This window comes from Malaclemys terrapin, chromosome 2 (assembly GCF_027887155.1).
Source record: "Malaclemys terrapin pileata isolate rMalTer1 chromosome 2, rMalTer1.hap1, whole genome shotgun sequence".
NCBI classification, from domain to species: domain Eukaryota; kingdom Metazoa; phylum Chordata; order Testudines; family Emydidae; genus Malaclemys; species Malaclemys terrapin.
The window spans coordinates 275112412-275130044 of record NC_071506.1 but is presented as its reverse complement, the minus strand read 5'-3'; the positions used below and the strand labels follow the sequence as shown (position 1 = coordinate 275130044).

Here is a 17633-nt window from a genome sequence, read left to right as displayed (position 1 = left end):
GGAATAGAAAGCTCTTTGCCAGTTCTCCTGATCATCCCAATTTTTGATTATCCGATCTGGCTCCGGTCCCAATTAAATCAGATAAACGGGGCTCCGCTGTACATTTAAAGCTATTCAACAATCAACCACAAGTGGAGGAGGTTGCGTGCACTGAATAAGTGTCACTGGTACTTTCAGTAAAATTTAGTTCATAGTTAATATGTTTTTATTTTTTTCACAAAATTTTAAAAGCTTAAGATTCTCTGTAAAAATGCAACTTCTGCGTCTTTCCATGGGAAACAAATTTCTAGGATCCCTGCTGATCTGTTCTTCTTCTAGGAAACTCCCACAGGAAAGTTCTAGGTGGGGGGAGAACATGAACCTTTCCCCTCAAATCATTCCTGGGTAGGGTTCACCCTACTCATGGAATCAGCAACTGCCAGGATCCCCTAGGCTCACGGATTGATGAGATTCATGCAGCTCTGGGGAGAATCTACGGAAGCCCAGCATCAGCCATGTGGACGTTTTGTGCCTTCCACCCCAGCACGGGGATTCCATCCTCGCTCTGAGCCGTACTTCCAGTTCCACGGCTGCCTCTGCCAGTATGAAATGGGTGGGAGGAGATTTCACACAGTGGAGAAGATAATGCAGATTCAAGCTTCCGTAGCTGTGCTGTGGATTTCCTCCAGGGTTTGTGGGCAGAGGCTGAGCTATGTTCTTCCTGACCCCACTCACCAAACTCCCATTCCTGCTCCAGGCTTTCCCCCTCCCCAGGCTCAGGTCCTGAATCCATGGAGGAGTCCTGGGAGCGGGCAGTAGGGTGAACAGTCCTGCAGAGGTAGCTGTGCCCCTCACCCAGGGTGAGATCTGGGCATGGAAGGAACGCAAGTCACTACAGACACACATGACCTGTGTGGCCAGAGGGAGGCTACAGAGCCCTGCATGGTTTGCTAGTAGGTGCATCACAGCTCTTCCAACTAACACTGAGAGGCTGGGCAGAAGACGTATGGACTTTAGGAGGAATTTGAACCAAGAAAGCAGTCACCTTGGATGCCCTGGGCAGAGGGAGGTTCCAGGAAAAGAGGCTGCATGGAAGAGGATGGGAGAGAACAAAGAGGCAGGGAAGCTAGGAGGAAAGGAGAGCAGAGAGGGCAGGGCCAGTGGAAAAGCCAAGGCTGAGAACTTGGGGAAAGAAAGCGGAGGCTGATGGAGGGATGTGACTAGCTCCCTTCTCCCACCCCCGATGGGCACTGGATGGCTCAGGAGGCTGGTATAGGAAGGAGTACTGCAGAAAGGGATCTGGGGGTCATAGTGTATCAAAAGGTAAATATGAGTCAACAGTGTAACACTTGCAAAAAAGAAAAAAAAAAGCAAACATCATTTTGGGATGTATTAGCTGGAGTGTTGTAAGCAAGACACAAGAAGTAATTCTTCTGGTCTACTCCGGGCTGATTAGGTCTCAACTAGAATATTGCGTCCAGTTCTGGGAGCCACCTTTCAGGAAAGATTAGGCAAATTGGAGAAGTCCAGAGAAGAGCAACAAAAATGATTACAGGTTTAGAAAACATGACCGATGAGGAAAGATTGGAAAAATTGGGTTTGTTTAGTCTGGAGAAGAGAAGACTGAGAGGGGACATGATAACAGTTTTCAAGTACATAAAAAGTTGTTACAAGGAGGAGGGACAACATTTGTTCTCGTTAATCTCGGAGGATAGAACAAGAAGCAATGGGCTTAAATTGCAGCAAGGGAGGCTTAGAGGTTGGACATTACGAAAAACTTCCTAACTGTCAGGGTGGTTAAGCCCTGGAATAAATTGCCTAGTGAGATTCTGGAATCTTCATCCCTGGAGGTTTTTAAGAGCAGGTTAGACAAACACCTGTCAGGGATGGTCTAGAATGATTGATAATGCTTAGTCTGGTCTTGAGTCCAGGGGACTGGCTAGAAGACTTCCCAAGGTCCCTTCCAGTCCTACGCTTTTATGATTCTAGCAGATTTATTTGGGCATAAGCTTTCGTGCATAACAAAAGCTTATGCCCAAATAAATGTGTTAGTCTTTAAGGTGCCACCGGACTCCTTGTTGTTTTTGTGTTTATGATCCTATAATGACACAGGCCCTTTTGGCTAAAGAACAGTTCAAATCGCGGCCATATCAATAGTGACACAAAGTCCAGAGTGAACTACCCTCTTTCCAAAGTGTGGAAGCACACTGGTATAGATGAGTGGGCACTGTCTGTGGTTTACCTGCTCTAGGAATAACTGTGGGTTTTGCTCTCCAGAGGAAGGATGGTCCAGTGGTTAGGGCCCTAGCCTAGGCGTTAGGAGACCCATGTTTGAGTCCCTGTTCCACCACAGACTTCCTATGTAACCTTAGGTACATAGGTGCTGGAGCTGGGGGTGCTGTGGCACCCCTGGGCTTGAAGTGATTTCCATCATATACAGGGTTTACAGTTTGGTTCAATAGCTCTCAACACCCCCACTATACAAACTGTTCTAGCGCCCCTGCTTAGGCAAGTCACCTCACTCTTCTGTGCCTCAGTTCCCACTCTGTAAAATGGGGATAACAGTACCTCCCTACCCCACAGGGATGCTGTGAAGATAAATTCATCAGAGACTATGAGGTGCTCAGATACTATAGTAATAAGATCCCAGATAAATACCAGAGATAGACAGCAATGTCAATGGGACAACACTCCTAGGTGTTTATTTGAACTACTTTTCTATAAACAAATCTTTTCTTAGCAGGCTCCTAATCTCAGACTTGATTTTCCCATTGACAAGATTTTCTTGTCTAACATCCTGTTTGGAGCTAATGGGATTTGCTTTGAATATCTACTTTCTGCATCAATGGGAGATCCATCCACTGTGGCTTCAGAAGATTTTGCATGAAAGAAACCACAGTCACAATACACACCAGTTTTATTACCACGTTATTTAAAGATCTTGAGAATATTACAGAGTAGGCTAAGGATATTTCTTTCCAGTTATATGATGATAACAGAACTTACATTGGGCAAATAGTAGGCATACCTTGCATTGAGGGCCTTTACCAAGCCCTCCACGCTGGGGTCCATTTCCACCTTAGGTCCTAAACCTGCACAGATTAGGCTGCAGAACTGAGGCCTTATACAAAAGATATTCTGACCCTAAAATTATCTATGTGTCTTTGTATGGGTAAAAAAAAAAATTTTAATCTCCAAAAATACGGTTTCAAAAGGTAGCCACCTTCCCCTCTCCCCAATAAATACCAATCACATACTTTAAAATATAATAATCCTGGGCTATTTAATGTACAGTGGTTAGAGTAAAATGTGTCATATTTAATAATAGTAAAATAATGTGCTGAGAACACACAATACTACAGAGTAGATGAGACTTCACAAACAAAGTCCCTGACCGGGAAGGATTACAATTTAAAGACCCTAAAAATGACATCCCTTATAACCCCAATACATGATCTGTCCCAGCCGTACAGTGAAAATGTCAGTGATGGCGCTGAAATAGAGACCCAGAAGACAGATGCACTCATGAGATGTGTACATGAGACTGTAACAATAGGCATTTCCATATTGTCTACAGACAAGCAGGATTTACCTGCTTTGACAATATTTTAAATTTCAACTACCGTACCACACACACACACACACACCCTGTGTTTACTATTTGCTGTAGTTCAGATCTAATGGTGTTAGTTTCAAAAGCAAACAGGTCTTTTGGATCAAAGCCAGTGCAATGCTGCCGTAAAGTCTGAAACTCCTGCAACTTCCAGCTGCACCCTTGTACCCAGGGCAGATCTGCTGAGAGGAAAGACGCTGAGACCAAAATCATCCCTTGTGTAAATCCACACAACAGTAACCAGTGATCGGCGAATAACGCAGAGATTAGGAAACTTGCTCTGAATTTCCTGGGTTTTTTTAATCAATCTAATTCAGACCCTTTAATGTAACTTTAGGCTCCATAATAATAATAAATAATAATAATGTCGCATTGATAAGTACTAAAACCAGACTGGAAAATCACTGTGCCCTATACATCCACCGTACAGCCATCAACAGCTCAGTAATATTTCAACATAAAGGCAACAAGAGATTTAGAAATGGACTCTTAGCCCGAAAGATCCAATCTTCTTCCATGCCTGAAACCAAACAGTTTGCACAGCACATCTGGAGGGTGGTTAGAGAAAAGAAACCACCGGAGTTTAAAAAGAGCTTCGGGGTTTACTTTTGGGTGGGGTAGAGACTAGTGCCTCTGCCACCGCTACAAAGAGAGTGCCAAGATTTAGACTAGCCACTAGCAAAACAGCACGGAGGAATTGGCTCTGACTCGTCCCTTACCCAGTCTGATGCCATTCTGCGTTGCCACTCTATTGCTCTGCTCCTGCAAGAAGTTGTCCTGGGATTTGCTGTGTTTGGGTTGTCTCCAGAAGCACTGCATGGTCCAGCCTGGGATTCAGGGAGAGGCACTGGGTGCTGGAGGGGACTGGGGAGCAGTCAGCCTCCCTGGTCCTTCCCTGATCATCCAAGTTCCCCCACAGTGATTGTTGTTAAACAATGTCCCAAGCTCCAGGAAGCACGCAACAGCAGCAGGAGAGGGAGGAGGCAGGCGGTGGGTGTGACGATGGGATGTCTCTCCTCCCTGGCTTGTTCACCGGCTGCTGCTCATGCAGCAGAGATTGGAGGAGAAGTGACAGCAGCTCCCCGGGTGGAGAAGGGTAAAGTCGCCGCGCAATTAAACTCTTTGTGCGTCACCTCCCGGGGAAATAGCTTCCCAGATGTCACTCCTGCCTCCCAGCCCCTGCTCAGGGCTTGTCAGCTCAGCGTGATCAGAGATGCAAAGGATGGTCTGTTGTAGCGACCCTGACAACGTCGACCGCTCTGCTTGTTCCAAGGAGTTTGTAGGCTAGCAACCCCTGTTGGTGAAGTGAAGTGGGGCTAAGGCATTTCCTTCAGCGTGTGAAAATAGGGTTAAAAGAGTCCAAAGGTGCTTGTGAACTGCATTTTGTACAGTGGCACTGGAACAGTTTGTATAGTGGGGGTGCTGAGAGCCATTAAACAAAACTGTAAAACCCTGCTTATGATGGAAACCACTTCAAGTCAGAGGTTGCTACCACCCCCCAGCACCCCTAGTTCTAGCACCCTGTGTTTGTATCAGTTGTGGTTAATGCACTAGACTGGGGATCTGGGTTCAGTTCCCAGTTCTGCCAAAGACTTCCTGTGTGACCCCAGGCAAGTCACTTACTCTGTGGCTCCATTCCCCATCTGCAAAACTGGGATAAGATTTCCCTTCTCATGCCCTTTGTCTGTCTTATCTACTTGTACTGAGAGTTCTTTGGGTCACTTACCACGTGTTTGTACAGTGCCTAGCACAATGGAGCCATGATCTCAGCTGGGGCCTCTAAAGATTACTGAAATATAAGTCATAAGACAGGCTCCCAAAGAGCAGAGCATCTTTCTCTTCTAAATCCTGCAATCCTGGCTGCCACTTTTAGAGGTGAGGTCTTAGCTACACTAGCCTTGTTTCCCTAAAATTTCCTGCTGTTACTGCCCCATGCACAGCTCCCTGAGTGGGTAACAAGGAGAGGAGTAGTGCTGCCTGGTGGAGAGAGCACTGACTGGGACTCAGGAGAGCTGGGTTCTGTCACTGTCCTGCTGGGTAACTTGGGGGAAGTTACTTCACCTCTCTGCATCTTCGCTTCCCCAATTGTAAAGTGGGGGCAGTGATACTGACCTCTTTTATATCAGGCTTTAAGATCCAGTGGTAATAAGAATAAGTTACTATTTATTTCTAACCCTGGTTTTAGTCTCTCCATAAGGAGTCTAAGCCAGTCATTGGTTTTTAGATCAAAACTCCAAGTGGCAGAGAAAAGAGCTTCTTTACTATGCGGGGGGGGGGGGGGGGGGGGCACTTTATCTAGTGCCACTACACTCTGTCCGTTCTCAGTACACCTTTCACGGGAACCATATGTCAAAACTCATGCGTCAACATAGAGAATCTGGTTCCTTTGATCAAACCCAAAGACATGTTCAGAATCATTTGCCACTGCCCTCTGCGGAGTTTAATAGTGAAATGTCTTGGGGATCAGTGAGAGCCACTGATGGGTCTTGGAACTGCAGTAAACAAACAAGATTTTGTCATATTTAGCCAATGTGATTGCAAACCACAGACAAATAACTGGAGGATAGGGGAAATGCATTCTCTGGCTAGGAAGTTACTGACCATTTTAACCAGGGAGTAGACAGGTTAAAGAGGGAAATTTCTCACTTATAAGTACATAATTGTTTTGTTTTTTTACTCTTCACAGATGTGTAAGGGCTTGCCCCTGCAGAGTGTTCTCTGGCAAGGCTCCCATTGGGAGTTATGAACTCTAGGGAGAAATCCTACCTTGGCCTGGAAATGGACTGGATGATCTAATAGGTCTTATAATATCTATGGACTGCAAGACGGGGCTCTAAACAGCACTTGTAATTCACACAGCATGGCACTGGTTACCAGCCTAATTAAACAGAAAAACAAAGCACCATAGCATAGCGCCAATCACCTGGCAATGCTGGCAGTTTGCTTCCTTTAACATGTCTTTCTGACCTGGCAGCAGCTAGTGTCACTCCCCTAGGGCTCCAACTTGGAGCACACGGAACATCTCTGCTTTATGTTCTTACCAGCACTAATTCATTTTTAAACAATGCAGGTTGCTCAAGTGCAACATCTACCTGATCTTCAAGACTGTTCTGAGTAAAGAGCTGTCCCCCTTCACTGAAGTTGCACAAACCTTCTGGAGGAGTATGGGCATTTACCCAGGTTAGGCGGATCACAAACACAGCAATGTGCAAGCTAGATTTTACTTCGGGGCTTTGGAGACAGGAAACTCTGTTTGGTTTTAAAACAAAGGTGAAGGCTTTGGGCCAGAAAGCCTTGCTTTGGGAATCAACAGATCTTTATTTCACTGGAGTTTGGGGTTACATAAAGGTGACATATTTTACAAACGATGCGTATATCTTCCTGATGGTGAGAGGATGACATTATGTGTTATACATTATTACCTAATCACAATATGTGTTACATGATATCATGTTACATTCCAGAGTTGGCTGCATTTCAGTGCGGAAGGGAATGATTCCTGTGTATATGTTACAGGCCAGATTCTCTTACCCTTACTCACACTGGATAGTACCTTGCTTGGATGCCAGTCCTCGAAACGCTTCCACAACCATGCAACTCATATGAGCAATCTCATTGAAATCACATGAGATTACTCGTGTGACTACAGTTTTCCATGTACATAAGTATCTGCAGGATCAGGCCTTAGAGAGCAGTCCCACTGATTTCAATAGGGTTACTCCTGCAGTAAAAAGAACAGGAGTACTTGCGGCACCTTAGAGACTAACAAATTTATTTGAGCATAAGCTTTTGTGGGCTACAGCCCCCTTCATCGGATGCATGTAGTGGGAAATACAGTAGGAAGATATATATATATATATATATACAGAGAACATGAAACAATGAGCATTACTATACACTCTATAGGAGAGTGATCAGTTAAGGTGAGCTATTATCAGCAGGAGAGAAAAAGAACTGTTTGTAGTGGAAATGAAAATGGCCCATTTCCAGCAATTGACAAGGAGATGTGAGGAACTGTAGGGGGGATGTGAGGGATGCAGTAAGGCACTACTCATTGTAAGGATGGCAGAATCTTGTCCCAAAGTTAGCAAAGTACTTAGGCCCAGATCCTCAGGCCTAGGTGCCTTATTTCAAAGGGAATTAGGTGCCTAAATATCTTTGAGGAATTGGGCCTTAGATGCCAAGGAAGTGAGCACTTTAGATGGAGAGCACTTTAGATGGGGATACTAGAGACAGTAAAAAGGAAATGATCTAGGGATTCTTTGGAATGAAAAGGAATATATATGTATAACAATAATTATACATACAGCTCACAGCTTCAAAGCATTTTCCAAATATACTAATTACTCTCCACCACGCTCCTATTAAAAAGAAGAACAGGAGTACTTGTGGCACCTTAGAGACTAACAAATTTATTAGAGCATAAGCTTTCGTGGACTACAGCCCACTTCTTCGGATGCATATAGAATGGAACATATAATGAGGAGATATATATACACACATACAGAGAGCATAAACAGGTGGGAGTTGTCTTACTAACTCTGAGAGGCCAATTAATTAAGAGAAAAAAAAAAAAAAAAAAAAAACTTTTGAAGTGATAATCAAGCTAGCCGAGTACAGACAGTGTGATAAGAAGTGTGAGAGTACTTACAAGGGGAGATAGTCAACGTTTGTAATGGCTCAGCCATTCCCAGTCCTTATTCAAACCGGAGTTGATTGTGTCTAGTTTGCATATCAATTCTAGCTCTGCAGTCTCTCTTTGGAGTCTGTTTTTGAAGTTTTTCTGTTGTAATATAGCCACCCGCAGGTCTGTCACTGAATGACCAGACAGGTTAAAGTGTTCTCCCACTGGTTTTTGAGTATTTTGATTCCTGATGTCAGATTTGTGTCCATTAATTCTTTTGCGTAGAGACTGTCCGGTTTGGCCAATGTACATGGCAGAGGGGCATTGCTGGCACATGATGGCATAGATCACATTGGTAGATGTGCAGGTGAACGAGCCCCTGATGGTATGGCTGATGTGATTAGGTCCTATGATGATGTCACTTGAATAGATATGTGGACAGAGTTGGCATCGGGGTTTGTTACAAGGATAGGTTCCTGGGTTAGTGGTTTTGTTCAGTGATGTGTGGTTGCTGGTGAGTATTTGCTTTAGGTTGGGGGGTTGTCTGTAAGCGAGGACAGGTCTGTCTCCCAAGATCTGTGAGAGTAAAGGATCATCTTTCAGGATAGGTTGTAGATCTCTGATGATGCACTGGAGAGGTTTTAGTTGGGGGCTGAAGGTGACAGCTAGTGGTGTTCTGTTATTTTCTTTGTTGGGCCTGTCTTGTAGGAGGTGACTTCTGGGTACCCGTCTGGCTCTGTCAATCTGTTTTTTCACTTCAGCAGGTGGGTATTGTAGTTTTAAGAATGCTTGATAGAGATCTTGTAGGTGCTTGTCTCTATCCGAGGGATTGGAGCAAATGCGGTTATATCTTAGAGCTTGGCTGTAGACAATGGATCGTGTGGTGTGTCCTGGATGGAAGCTGGAGGCATGTAGGTAAGTGTAGCGGTCAGTAGGTTTCCGGTATAGGGTGGTATTGATGTGACCATCGCTTATTAGCACAGTAGTGTCCAGGAAATGGACCGCTTGTGTGGATTGATCTAGGCTGAGGTTGATGGTGGGATGGAAATTATTGAAATCATGGTGAAATTCCTCAAGGGCTTCTTTTCCATGGGTCCAGATGATGAAGATGTCATCAATGTAGCGCAAGTAGAGTAGGGGCGTTAGGGGACGAGAGCTAAGGAAGCGTTGTTCTAAGTCAGCCATAAAAATGTTGGCATATTGTGGGGCCATGCGGGTACCCATAGCAGTGCCGCTGACTTGAAGGTATATATTGTCCCCAAATGTGAAATAGTTGTGGGTGAGGACAAAATCACAAAGTTCAGCCACCAGGTTAGCTGTGACATTATCAGGGATACTGTTCCTGATAGCTTGTAGTCCATCTTTGTGTGGAATATTGGTGTAGAGGGCTTCTACGTCCATAGTGGCCAGGATGGTGTTTTCTGGAAGATCACCGATGGATTGTAGTTTCCTCAGGAAGTCAGTGGTGTCTCGAAGATAGCTGGGAGTGCTGGTAGCGTAGGGTCTTAGGACAGAGTCTACATTACCAGACAAGCCTGATGTTAGGGTGCCAATGCCTGAGATGATGGGGCGTCCAGGATATCCAGGTTTATGGATCTTGGGTAGCAAATAGAATACCCCTGGTCGGGGTTCTAGGCATGTGTCTGTACGGATTTGTTCCTGTGCTTTGTCAGGGAGTTTTTTTAGCAGATGGTGTAGTTTCTTTAGGTAATCCTCAGTGGGATCAGAGGATAATGGCCTGTAGAATGTGGTGTTAGAGAGCTGTCTAGCAGCCTCCTGGTCATATTCCAATTTATTCATGATGACGACAGCACCTCCTTTGTCAGCCTTTTTGATTATGATGTCAGGGTTGTTTCTGAGGCTGTAGTTGGCGTTGTGTTCAGCATGGCTGAGGTTATGTGGCAAGTGATGTTGCTTTTCCACAATTTCAGCCTTTGCACGTCGACGGAAGCAATCTATGTAGAAATCCAGTCTGTTGTTTCGACCGTCCGGAGGAGTCCATGCAGAATCCTTTTTTTTGTAGTGCTGGTAGGGAGGATTCTGTGGGTTAGTATGCTGTTCAGAGGTATGTTGGAAATATTCTTTGAGTCGGAGACGTCGAAAGTAGGATTCTAGGTCACCGCAGAACTGTATCATATTCATGGGTCTGGAGGGACAAAAGGAGAGGCCCCGAGATAGGACAGACTCTTCTGCTGGGCTAAGAGTATAGCTGGAAAGATTAACAATATTGCTGGGTGGGTTAAGGGAACTACTGTTGTGGCTGCTTGTGGCATGTAGCAGTTTAGATAGTTTAGTGTCCTTTTTCCTTTGTAGAGAGGCAAAGTTTGTCTTGTAAATGGCTTGTCTAGTTTTTGTAAAGTCTATCCATGAGGAAATTTGTGTGGAAGGTTGGTTTCTTATGAGAGTATCCAGTTCTGAGAGCTCATTCTTAATCTTTCCCTGTTTGCTGTATAGGATGCTGATCAGGTGGTTTCGCAGTTTCTTTGAGAGTGTGTGACACAGTCTCTCAGCATGCTCCTATTAAAGGTAGATAAGGGAGCACTATCATTTTATAGGACGCAGATCAATTTTTGAGCTTTTTGGGGCAGGAACGGTCTTTCTACTCTCCATCTGTACAGCACGTAGCACAATAGGCCTGTGATCTCGAAGGGGGTCTGATTACTGATTACTATTGTAATACAAATAACGACAGAAAAGTTAATTGATTTGCCCAAATTAATGTCTGATTTGGGATTAGAATGCAGGAATGCTTGGCTCCTAGACCGTGCTCACACAACCAGAACATAAGGCTTTTTGGTGACCAAAGATGCTGTCACTCATTATTAAGAGATGAAAGATCCTGTACCATGAATAATCATGACTATTTAGCACATGCCCATTATGTAACTCCTGCTGATGTCAATGGGAATTTCCCCCAGAGGGCAAAGGTCACACATTACAGGCCCTACACCTGTAAATTTAGGAAAAATACATCTCTTTCAAATGACACTATAACCTCACCTTCACTTCATGTGCTTGCCCAGTAAATGTCAGAATTTCTTACAAAATGGCAATAGTGTCAAACTCTGACAATATTCCCCAACCTGGGGTTTGCTGAATTTTCTGTCATTATGGAATGTAAAATAGGGATAATGTTATTCTGCAGAATTATAAACCTAGTGCAAATAGTACATTCACTGCATTGTTTCTTGGAAAATGAGCATGACACCTCCATCATTAAATACCGACTGCTCCTTGGAGAATCGTACTGAACAATAGTGAAAAGAACCAGTGCTACGTTTCCTCTCGTACCTTCCCAAACCCCGATAAGATCTCCGAAGAACTTGAATTGCAAGAATGTGAATGTCTAAAGGTGAAGTGGGAAAAGTTTCCAACTTTCTTTCTCTCAGGAGGTGCTGGAATGAGCCCATTGGACGACATACTCAGGAACTGCACTCAGACAACCAGAACATCACACAGGGAAAAACAACAATATGCTATTCACACTTAGCCATTGGCAGGGGGTGTAAGTAATTCTCAGGTTGTCTCAGTGTTATGGGGCTAACTTCACCTCTAATCAGCCATCATTCTCTATACACCATAATCTGCACTAGAGCTTTCACACTGTGTTGAGGAAGGAATCTAAGACAGACCAAAGATGAAACTTCCTGGGGGTAGTTTTCATTTTTCTTAGTGAATTTACTGATGGTGAAAGGTGCAGAATTGCTCTCCTTGGCCCTACCCACCATCTTCTAGCTAAACACTTATGTTACTTATACATCTCCATAAGTTTAAAAGAACCCACGGCAGAAGAACAAAGAAGTTCCTCATCAACAATGCCCTTGGCTTGTCCAGTGTGTCCCATGCTTCCAAGGAAAGTAGTGACTTCCAGGCCTATGATTCTGCTGCTTCACACTTGTTTGCTTTTAGTTTTGCATCCTCTACAGCAGGGGTAGGCAACCTATGGCACATGTGCCGAAGGCGGCACGCAAGCTGATTTTCAGTGGCACTCACACTGCCTGGTCCTGGCCACCGGACCGGGGGGCTCTGCATTTTAATTTAATTTTAAATGAAGCTTCATAAACATTTTAAAAACCTTATTTACTTTACATACAACAATAGTTGAGTTCTATATTATAGACTTATAGAAAGAGACCTTCTAAAAACGTTAAAATGTATGACTGGCACACAAAACCTTAAATTAGAGTGATTAAATGAAGACTCGGCACAGCACTTCTGAAAGGTTGCCGACCCCTGCTCTAGAGTCTAGTACACAGAATATGTAACAAGTTCCACCTTGTGGTGACTCTAGGAATAAGCTAATTCACGAAGCAGGCAATGTGGGTTCTAGCCTCATTTTTCCATTGCAGGTTTGCTTACACTTAGACTTTCTCTGCCTGTTCCACTCCTCCCCTTTGCCTGCTCCTCCCTTCACAACAGCAAATGTGCTTGAGGGATCCTTTTACTGGTGTTAGTGCTGATCCGTTTTGTCTTGTGAGGGCTTTGAAGTTTACCTGTTTAGCCTCGGATATTCACTTTAAACACCTGCCAGGCCGTTTCAGGGATCTCTCTGAATCTGTGGCCATACTGCCACTTTCAAACTTTCACTTCTCTGTGGCTTTCCTGCAACCACACTTGGTTACATCTCTTTCATCGCTGTGTTAGGTGGAATTATTCTTTGCTCCCCACATCGTTTGCAATGATGCCTGCCAGCTGGGCTGGCCTTAGGGAAAATGTCGTCCTGGGAGAATGTGTATTTTGGCACCCCTGGCCCGTGTTGCCTCCCCAGGCCTCCCCACCCCCCATCGCCCCCAGGCCCTGCTGCCTCTCCCCCACATTGCCCCAAGCTCCCTTCCGCAGCCTCACACCCCAGCCGTGCCCTGCTCCTTGCCTCCAAGGCACCCCTCCCCCCGACCACAGCACCTGGGGCAGTCTGCCACACTGCCCACCCATAAGGCCGGGCCTGCCTGCCAGTGCTGTGCATTCAAGGTCAGCAGTTGAAGATACTCATCCTGGCCTTCATTGCCCCGCACAATCTCAGCTCTATCTCTGCTCTCCCTTCCCCCTCTCCCCCATTCCTTGCACACCTTCCAACTTTTCACCTCCCGTCATTGCCTTCTCCCACTCTCAGCTTTATCCCTGCCCCTTTGCACGGAGCAGCCTCTCGACCTACCAAGTGTGCTCCTTCTTCCTCTTCAAATTCCTCATGAAGACCCTCCACCCCCCTCCCCCCCCAAATCCACCCTACAGTTTTGCCTTCACACCCTGGCATGCCTGAACTGTTGCCCCATGTATTATTTTTGTCTGTGCTTGGGCCTGGTCTTCACCCTAGGGTCCATGTGCATTTCAGCACCCAGCACAACAGGGTCCCAATCCCAACTGCGGGCTTTGGGTGCTCCCATCACTATTCCCTACTAGTCAGAACAACCCCTGAGGTTAGTTTTGTGTGGGTTAGAAATCCTCTCCAGTTTAACAGAGAGTCCTGGTCCCAGCCTTTCCCTACCCAGAACTAACTGTGCCAGAAAAATCAGCACAATGCCAAACCTTTGGGGAGGTTAAGGGATGGCTGCAGACTACTCAACAGGAACCCCTCTCTGCCTAACAGTGTTAGATTCCAAACAGAGCTGGTCCAGTGCCCCTAGGTAGAAAAGATAGGGGACTATGACATGTGGCTTCAAGGGATTAATTCAGGGCGGGGAAAGAGACAATCCTCAGGGCTCTGCTGGGGACATGGGAAACAAGAAAGTGAACCATTCAATAAGGATTTTATGAATACTTCTAACCTCTTTACTATTGACTCCCACTCCAGTATTTTTGCTGCAGCAGAATGCAGTCGCCTTCCTTTAATGTGGCTGTGGTCCTTCGCACACAGTGACTGTAGGCCATGTTTTAATTGATGAACTGTGATAGAAATGCCAGGTAGAGTCAGAAGAGAAACAATTAATGGACTGCGGAATCCGCCAGATTTCTTGCCCGACAAATGGAGATGGCATTTCACAGAACAAGTAATAAGATAAGATCTCAGCCTTGAGGCGCCTACAGTTGAACCAAACAAATCCAGACATGAGGCACAGAAAAGTTGATTGATTGGAGCTGTACCGGTGTAACTGGCAAAACTTGACCAGTCCAGCTCTCCGCCCAGCTCTCCTCAACAAACCAGCCTACAAATTCACTGAGCACACTCACTAGCTTGTAATATATGTATTGGACTTTTATGGCTTTTTAGTCTGGACGATCCCTTGAATCTCTTTAAAGACCAGAAGAAGACTCCCCCCCCATATCATCCAATCTGACTTCCTGTATATAACAGGCCACCAACGCCACCCAGCACCTGCTAGCTATCCTTTAGTACTAACATTAGACCGACCTATTACAGCCCATAGGAGACTAAACTATTGTATGCCGCAGGTAGGGAACTGATCAAGTAAAATATACCCAGATAATCTTTTAAGAACCACTGGATTCGTTAAGCTCAGTATTATTTTGTGCTTGTTGTTTCTTCTAATGTTCTTTTCTTTGTTAATTATTTGAATTTTGTAATATACATTAATTATTATATCTCCACTTGACCAGATTTAGAAACAGTAGGAGCCTCAACATCTATCTGCCACAGTGCCCACCCGTTTTACAGTGCACCTATCACCAGAGAGTTTGTGCGGTTTAGACACTTTGACATACATGACGGGTCAATATTTCCCCTGATCCTGCACATAGGTAAGCATGTGAGTAACTCTGCTCACCTGAGCAGTTTGGCATGTGAAGGTAATGCTGTGCTTGTGTGTGTGCATGAAAGGGCTCTAATCTTAAAAATTGCCATTTTAAAAAAAAGTTCTAAGATTATGCAATATTTACTTCTTTTTTGCTTCAGACAGGCAGCAAAGAATACAAACAGCCACTGAAATCCTAACAACTAGCCAGTTCCCAAGACTGAATAGTTAGTATCCACTTAAAAATGACCTAGAAATCAGAATGGGAATGATTCCTAATAGTTCCAGATGCCTTCCTCGCCTTTCTTTTCCCTTATGAGCTGTATAATTAATAATTCCCCTGCAATGACTAACATTAATCCCGATTTCACCCCACTGATGGATTTCTAACATCTGACAAACCCGGAGGAAAGATATCCTGAGCATGTGGGATCTACCTCCACTTCTCTTGTTGAAAACGGCTGATTATATTTAATGCCACAGATATGCATGGCACTTATTCATTTATCTATCTCAGGGGTCGGCAACCTTTCAGAAGTGGTATGCCGAGTCTTCATTTATTCACCCTAATTTAAGGTTTTGCGTGCCAGTAATACATTTTAACGTTTTTAGAAGGTCTCTTTCTATAAGTCTATAATATATAACTAAACTATTGTTGTATGTAAAGTAAATAAGGTTTTTAAAATGTTTAAGAAGCTTCATTTAAAATTAAATTAAAATGCAGAGCCCCCAGTGGCCAGGACTTGGGTAGTGAGTGTGCCACTGAAAATCAGCTCGCGTGCCGCCTTCAGCACACATGCCATAGGTTGCCTATCCCTGATCTATCTATATATTTCAGTTTAAATTGCCTCTATAACAAGAGATCACCTACACAGATGCCTTTGAAAAAGAATAGGCACTTGAACACACTCTTTCAATTACTACTAGATCATAATATCCCATTACAGTACATAAGCCATAGGTATGCAGGGTGCTTATCTGTTTCTGCTCATTAAAGAGAATAAAATAACATGAAGTGGTAACATAATAACATAGTAAAGTTGGGGAAGGGAATAAGGGAGATCTGATTAACTCCTCTTCCTGTTATCAAGCATCCTAGTTGCTGTAAATACATGGATTCAGACAACACAAGTCTCCCTCACTGGAAAGGAGGAGGAGATTTCTTCATTTTAGATACATTTTTAAAGTCGCTTTTATCGTGTCTGGGAAGCAGCTCCTCAGGTGGTGTGAACGGTCAGAGCTCCAGTGATTTCAAAGGGGCTAGGATAGTTTACACCAGCTGAGGCTCTGTCCTGTCCCATTGTCTCAGGCTGTCTACACTACACATCTTTTAGCGACATAGCTGTGCCGCTCCAGCCATGCCGCTAAAAGGTGCGCAGTGTAGCCGCTCTTTGTCGGCAGGAGAGAGGTCTCCCGCCAACAAAATAAATCCACCCCCAACGAGAGCAGCACTGTCCACACCAGTGCTTTTCTTCAGTAAAACTTTTGACATTGGGGTGGGAGTTCACACCCCTGAACGACAAAAGTTTTACGGACGAAAGTGCAGGGTAGACAAAGCCTCAGTCTCATCCTGAAGAAATTTTAGTGTGTTTCAAAAGGATAGTTGAAGCGTAACTTTTTGGAATCTTCCATTCATATTATCATAGCTCCACATCCTTGAAACACCTTCCGACAAACACAAATCACCCCAATGAAAAAGAAATATCAGTTCTTTCCTTGGTGTAAGGTTTGACCAGTGACACATCACTGTAACATTACTCACTGCAATGGTTCTGTATAAAGTTTTACACACACGCACACACCCCCTTCTGGAGGAGTTAGAAGAAGCCCTGCAAATGCATAGATATTTGCAGGCGAGTCTCATCTTACACGCATTTAACATGCGCGAATTCAGCTTTGCGCAGTCGGCAAAAACAAAAAAAGAGAAAAATAACCATTTAAATACTGTACCTGTAGTGCGGGCGATTCCACCCGCCATTACACTCAATGCAATTTTGACTATACGCGATTTTCGCTTTAAGCGCTGACAGCGGAACGTAACCCCAGCGTAAGATGAGACTCTCCTGTATAGTCCCCACTATTGACTTACTGTTGCAAGGAAAGAAACTGCCATTGTATTCCATTGTGGGGAAAAGTGCAGATGTGAAGAAGCAGCAAAGAGCTCCTGGAACTGATGTGCCCAGATGTTGGAATGTGACTTGGTGTGGGAGCCTGATGTGCCAGGCTCACTCTGTTTTCTGTCCTCGTGACAAGTCCGTTAGCCAAGCTGGTTGGTATCACTGGACCCTCACTTTGCGTGGACGTATTCCTCTGCACGGGTGACTCGTTTATTTCCCTGTTGCAGCACAGAGTTGCTACAGTCACAACACAGAAAATGATTATGAGATGCCAAGAGCCCAAGTGCCTGCTCTGCACACAGCACAAACCCCTCCCAGCTCTCATGTCCCTGCCTGCAGTTGAAATCTAGGCCTCCGCCCATTGGTTCATCCCAGCTCTGTTTCTGCTGTGGCTGAGATTGGCAGAAACACCCTTTCATTCACTGCTTGCTCTTTTCAGAGACATTTGCGGTTCACAGAAGAAAGTGGATGCCACAAAACTATCCCAGAGGGTACGAGGCCCCCAATCCAGAGAAAGACACTTGCAGAAGTCAAGGCCTGGGCAGTAAGACTAAAGGGCTTGTCAGGAGAAATTACATTCTGCAGAGGGAGTAAACGTGTGTGGAACAAATTGC

The 17633-nt window shown here is 44.7% G+C and overlaps 1 protein-coding gene across 2 annotated transcripts in view; it reads right to left on the bottom strand.

Annotated features, from left to right (window-relative positions):
• The window catches only part of PLCD1 (phospholipase C delta 1), a 100906-nt gene extending 83653 nt beyond the window's left edge, over window positions 1-17253 (bottom strand). Inside the window, exon 1 of one of the 2 annotated variants that reach the window (XM_054016588.1) lies at window positions 16992-17253. In XM_054016588.1, the coding sequence (XP_053872563.1) occupies window positions 16992-17025 (34 nt within the window). In that variant the 5' untranslated portion in view covers window positions 17026-17253. Of the gene's footprint in view, window positions 1-4311; window positions 4603-16991 lie in introns of those variants that run through there. The other variant, XM_054016587.1, reaches the window with a different exon arrangement.
• Between the last annotated feature and the right edge of the window lie 380 nt (window positions 17254-17633).